Source organism: Pseudopodoces humilis, chromosome 8 (assembly GCF_049639895.1).
Source record: "Pseudopodoces humilis isolate 2021_Gansu_Grassland_sample_001 chromosome 8, ASM4963989v1, whole genome shotgun sequence".
NCBI classification, from domain to species: Eukaryota; Metazoa; Chordata; class Aves; order Passeriformes; family Paridae; genus Pseudopodoces; species Pseudopodoces humilis.
In genome coordinates this window covers 1,084,677-1,090,736 of record NC_142207.1, presented here as the reverse complement: position 1 = coordinate 1,090,736, position 6,060 = coordinate 1,084,677, and the positions used below count along the sequence as shown (strand labels likewise).

General features: G+C 56.9%; 1 protein-coding gene across 1 annotated transcript; it reads right to left on the bottom strand.

The window, feature by feature from the left end:
• Positions 1 to 5,039: 5,039 nt before the first annotated feature.
• On the bottom strand, positions 5,040 to 5,750 carry RPRM (reprimo, TP53 dependent G2 arrest mediator homolog). Its single transcript, XM_005519945.3, has one exon. It carries the CDS (start codon positions 5,733 to 5,735, stop codon positions 5,331 to 5,333), a length of 405 nt encoding a protein of 134 aa, XP_005520002.2. The 5' UTR covers positions 5,736 to 5,750; the 3' UTR covers positions 5,040 to 5,330.
• Between the last annotated feature and the right edge of the window lie 310 nt (positions 5,751 to 6,060).

The window sequence follows — 6,060 nt, the reverse complement described above, 5'->3', positions numbered from 1 at the left end:
TCCTCCATCCCTACTCCATCTCCTCCATCCCTGCTCCATTTATTTAATCCTGATTCCATTCCTCCATCCCTGCTTCATCTCCTCCATCCCTACTCCATCTCCTCCATCCCTGCTCCATCTCCTCCATCCCAACTTCATTTATTTAATCCTGATTCCATCTCCTTCATATCCCAGCTCCATCATCTCTGTCCCCTCCATTCCTGCTCCAACTCCTCCATCCTGACTCCATTTATTTAATCCTGATTCCATTTCCTCCATCCCTGCTCCATTTCCATCTCCCCCCTCCCCATCTCCTCCATCCCCGCTCCAACTCCTCCATCCCTGCTCCATTTATTTAATCCTGATTCCATTTCCTCCATCCCTGCTCCATTTCCTTCATCTGCATCTCCTCCATCCCTGCTCCATCTCCTCCATTTCCATCTCTTTCATCCCTGCTCCAACTCCTCCATCCTGACTCCATTTATTTAATCCTGATTCCATCTCCTCCATCCCCACTCCATCCCTGCTCCATCCCTGCTCCATCCCTGCTCCATCCCTGCTCCATCCCTGCTCCGTCCCTGCTCCATCCCTGCTCCGTCCCTGCTCCATTTCCTCCATCCCCTTCTCCTCCATCCTGACTCTATTTATTTAATCCTGATTCCATCTCCTCCATCCCCACTCCATCTCCATCTCCCGTCCCTGGTTGCTCCAGGCTCCGTGGAGACACTTCCCAGACAGCGGTGAGGAGTGTGGGATGGCGGAGCTCCCGACGGTTATCCCAGCTGGAATAACGGCCGGGACAGTGATGGATTGCTTTGTGTCTTTGTCATACCAGGTGCTCCTGGCGCTGTTTTTCCACAGGCTAAAAATACATCCCAGAACTGCGGGATGGGTCCCGAGCTGCCCCGGTGGAACTGATGGATCTGCTCTGACTCCCGCCGCTTCCCATCTCCAGAGGAAACGATAAAAAATAGCGTATTTTTGGCATGAAATAATAAAGGTGTCCATAAAAAACCTTCCCAGATCCCTGTAAATGCATCAGTGACCATGGGATAAGTCATGGAATTATGGGATGGAAAAAACATCCCATTCCACACATTCCATAGGCAGGGACAGCTCCCACCATCCCAGGCTGCTCCAAGACCCATCCAGCCTGGCCTTGGGCTCTGCCAGGGATCCAGGGGCAGCCACAGCAAATCTGGGAATTCCCAATTCCCAATATCCCACCCATCCCTGCCCTCTGGCACTGGGAGCCATTCCCTGGGTCCTGTCCCTCCATCCCTTGTCCCCAGTCCCTCTCCAGCTCTCCTGGAGCCCCTTCAGGCCCTGCAAGGGGCTCTGAGCTCTCCCTGGATCCTTCCCTTCTCCAGGGGAACATTCCCAGCTCTCCCTGGATCCTTCCCTTCTCCAGGGGAACATTCCCAGCTCTCCCATCCCGGCTCCATATTCCAGAGGGAACAAATTCAATATCCACCAGTATTCCTTGGTCTGGAATTCAGTTCAGTGATGGGAGATGATGCTGTTGTTTAAATTCCACCTTGGAGGACTCTCAGAATTTTGGGATGAGAAAAACCAAAGGGTGCCCAAACACTTTAAAATAATTCCTGCAACTCCAGAATCTGGGAATTCCAATCCCAGGCTCAGGGGTTGGGAATTGGCTGCAGAAATTTGGCTCCAAAAATCCGATTTTGGGACAGGAACTCCAAACCTCAGTTCTGGAGCTGGCACTGCTGGATTCTCTCCCAAAGGAATTGGAAGAGAAGCTGTCCCACTCTGGCTGGAGCAGCAATTCCTGCTGGGATCAATGGGATCCGATCCGTTCATGGACACAAACAGGCCTGGGAGGAGGAGCAGCCTCGCTAATGAGCCGCTCGTTAATTAGCATTAATGGGCTCCTGGTAATGAGGGGCCTGGATGAATATTGGGATTTTTAGGAGGGGTTTCCAGCTGAATATTGGGAATTTTAGGAGAGATTCCCAGCTAAATGTAGGGATTTTTACAGTAGGTTCCCGGCTGAATATCAGGAATTTTAGGAGGGGTTTCCAGTTGAATACTGGGATTTTTAGGAGAGATTCCCAACTGAATATTGGGATTTTTAAAGTGGGTTTCCAGCTGAATATCGGGATTTTTAGGATATATTTCCAGCTGAATATTGGGATTTTTAGGAGGGGATCCCAGCTGAATATCGGGATTTTTAGGAGAGGTTCCCAGCTGAATATGGGGATTTTTAGGAGAGGTTCCCAGCTGAATATGGGGATTTTTAGGAGAGATTCCCAGCTGAATATCGGGATTTTTAGGGAACATCCTTCCATTAAGAGTTGCCAGCCCCAGAGCTTTGGGATCCAGGAACGGATTCCATTCGGAATAAGAAATATTAAGGCGAATCAGGAGCTGCTCTGTCCCTACAAAGGTTTCCCTTTTCAGCTCCAGATGAACTTTGGGCACAGATTTTCCTGGTTGGAGCCGAGCTGCTTTAAAAATCAATGGGAATTTGGCCTGGACGTGGAATGGGAATTAACCCCTGCAGTCCCGGCGTGGCTGAGCTGCCCGGGCGCTCCTTGCCCTCATCCCCAGCTGGGGCTGGGCGCCGATTCCCGAAAAGAGGTGGGAAATGGAAAATGAAAAGCACGGAGCCATCCCCAGGGATGCTCCAGGAGTGTTTTTAATGGATTTCTCCTGGTGAGAAACCGAGCCAGGCTCATCCCAGGCGCCGCCTGGCTCCGGAAAGATCCGCAGCACTTTGGAGCTGGAAGAGGAAAATCCGTGATTTCTCTTCCCATTCCTGCAGGGAAGCGCAGGCCAGGATCCAGAGGGGAGTTGGGTGGGTTTATTCCCAGGAGAGGCTTTTTCCTGGGGTTTTCCAGCTGGGAGCTGAGCACTGAGGGACCTCAAACTCTGGGATTTAATCCATAAAAATGATGTCATGCCTGTGGAGACAGGAATTAGGAATTCGGGAGGCCTGAGGTCCAACCTTGACTCCGGGAAAGTCACACTGGAGTTTTGTATTGCTGTACTCCAGCAGAATTCCAAATATTCCTTGAGGAATTCCTGCTCTTCTCGGGGCTGCAGGGAATTTTTGGGTGTTGTTCCCTCCAGAGCAGCCCTAAAAAATCCCAGACTTGTTGATCCCACAAATTCTTCCTGCAGCTTTCCAGGTGTTTTCCTAAAAATGATGGGAGCAGCTGGAAAATCTCTGTTCCCCGTGAGGTTCCTGCCCCTCCGTCACCCCAAAAATGTGGGATCGAGGTGATCCCAGAGTCTGAGGGGCTCTTCCTGCCCTTCCCTCTCCCTGCCCATGCACAGCTTATAAATATCCCATCTGTTCTCCTCGCCAATTCCCAAATTCCCATGGGACAGAGGGAGAGGGGCTCAATTCCCATGGGATCCCATGGATGCGCTGGATGTGTCCCAACATCACCCAGCAGGAAAAGCCCTTTTCCCAACATTTCCCTGCCTCAAACGAGGGATGTTTTTAGGGATTAGAGGCACAAATGTTGGATTAGAGTGGGGGCATCTTGGACTGAGGCTGAAAATCCCACAATTTTAGGTCAGAACCGGGACTTTGCCTTGGCTTGGAATTCCAGCGTTGGGAAAAGCTGTGGCTCCTGGCAAAGGTTAATTAAAATGTGTTCCACCCTAAGCACTCCCTGTAATTAATAAAGGATTCCTGATGGATTAACTCCCCCAAAGCTCCCAAGCGTGCCAGGATTGGGGAATGCTGTTGCTTTCCACATCTTTCCCCAAAATATTCCAGTTAAACAGTTGGAAATGCTTTGGAATGACTGACACCTCTCTATTACTGCTCCCTCTTACGTGTCATCCGAAAATCCCTCTTTTCCTAGCGTTCCTCTGGCACTCAAGGGTAAAAAAGGGGGAATTCTGGATGAATTTCTGCAGCCGGTTCATGCGGGATGCCTCGGGAACGTTTCTGTCCCGTGATTCCCGATGCAGGGTGTGTTTGTTCCCGGGAGAACAGGCAGATCTGTTCTTTGTCTTTCCCTAAACGCGGCTGGAAATGAGGGATGGCCGCCGAGATTCCTGCCGGGCTCAGGGAATTGATTCCATGGGGATGCTCTGCTTTGGCTCAGCCTCTCCCACAAGCGCCTCTGGCAGCTCCAGCTTTTCCCATCCCTTCCAGCCCAGCTGGAAATGGATTTCACCTTTTCCATCCCCAATTTAAACTCCTGATTACCTCTCCTAGGGGTGCCCATAAAATCCCGGGAGCTCGGCCATCTCCAACCTCCGGGATAAACCAGGGAGCTCCAAAAAGCTTCCAGCACTAAAACCACGGACAATCAATATTTCCCAGCGGGAATTTGGGTGTCGGGAGAGCGATTTTCCTGGAGTCTCTGCGTCCCCATCCCGCTGCCGGGATTCCCGGGAAGCGCCTCTGGCGCTCCCACTCCTCCCGCAGCCGAGGTGGACGCACGGATTTATCCCGAGGAGCCGCCGGGAATGGGCGGAACATCTCGGGAAGCTCCCACGGGAAGATCCCTGCGGAGGGAACGGACGGAGAAATCCCAATCCCGTGGGAGCAGCGGCTTCTCCCTCCCTGGAATGCGCCCGCGCGGAGTCACCTGTTGGTCCGGCTTTTAGCTGGGATAATAAAACCTGGAATTGGTGCTTTCCCAAATTCCCGCTGTGTTCCCGGCCAGCGGGATCCAGCCGAACCGGGCTGGGTGTTTTCCCTGGCCACAGCCGCGATCCAGGGGCAGGAACGCAATTCCCGCATCTTCCCGGCCGCAGGGATGCGGGTCCCGCCTTCAGCCAGCCGCGGGGGCTGGAAAAGCGCTGGGAAAGCCCTGGAAAAGCGCTGGAAAAGGGGATTTTTAGCCCGGCTGGAGGGGAAATGCCGCCCGGACGGGCCGCGGGGGACAGGGAAAGCTTCATCCCGGGCGCTCCCCGCTCCCGTCCGCCGCATCCCGGGACTCGCGGGCGGGAGGGAACGGGAATGGGAACGGGAATGGGAACGGGAATGGGAACGGGAATGGGAATGGGAATGGGAATGGGAAGGGGGCGGACGGAATAAGGAGCCCAGACCTGTTGCCATCAGAGCACGCTTTACTTCGGCAGCCGCGGGCGGCGGGACCGGACCGGACCGGACCGGGATGGGCGGCTGCGGCCACCCCGAGCATCTCCCGAGCTCCGGCGTGCCGGGATCCATTCGCCCCATGTTTTTCAGGAGGAAAAGCTCCAAGCCGACCCCGCGCGTCCGGGGGCGGTCGGTCCGGCGGTCAGTCCAGCTGTCGGTCCGGCGGTCGGTCCGGCGGTCAGTCCAGCTGTCGGTCCGGCGGTCGGTCCGGCGGTCAGTCCAGCTGTCGGTCCGGCGGTCGGTCTGGCCAGCCCTGCGGTCAGTACGGCCCCACCACCACCGCCTCCACCTCCTTGGACGGGCGGCGGTCCTTGACCAGAAAGTTGATCATGCCTTCGGACTTGATGAGGAGGTTGCAGCCGAGGAAGAAGATGCCGAAGGCCACGGTGAGGGCCAGCACGCACATGACGGCGATCTGCACCACTCTCATGATGTACAGGCTGCGCTCCTCGGCCGCGCCGCTGCCGTCGGTCACCACGGAGGCGGCGGTGCAGCAGCGCAGAGCCCGCTCCAGCTCCAGCGCCGCTCCCCCGGCCCCCGCCAGCAGCCCCTCCGCCGCCGAGGAGCCGTTCGGGGCCGCCGGGAGCCCCAGCGAGCCGTTCATCCCCGCCGGGAGCCCAAGCGAGCCGTTCATCCCCGCCGGGAGCCCCAGCGAGCCGTTCATCCCCGCCGGGAGCCCCAGCGAGCCGCGGAGCCCCCCCGGCAGCCCCGCCGCCGAGCCGTTCATCCCCGCCGCCGCCGCATGCAGGCGGCCCCAGGCGGGCCGGGCCGAGCCGTGCCGAGCCCAGCGGGGCCGGACCGAGCCGTGCCGAGCCCAGCGGGGCCGGACCGAGCCGTGCCGAGCCCAGGCGAGCCCAGCCTGGCCGCTCCGCGCTCCCCGGCCGGCACCGCCCGCTCCGCCCCGCTCCGCCCCGCGGGGCAGCCGGGGAGGGACCGGGATGGGCTGGGAGGGGGAGAGGGGAGGGGAGAGGGGCGGGAGGGAGGGAGAT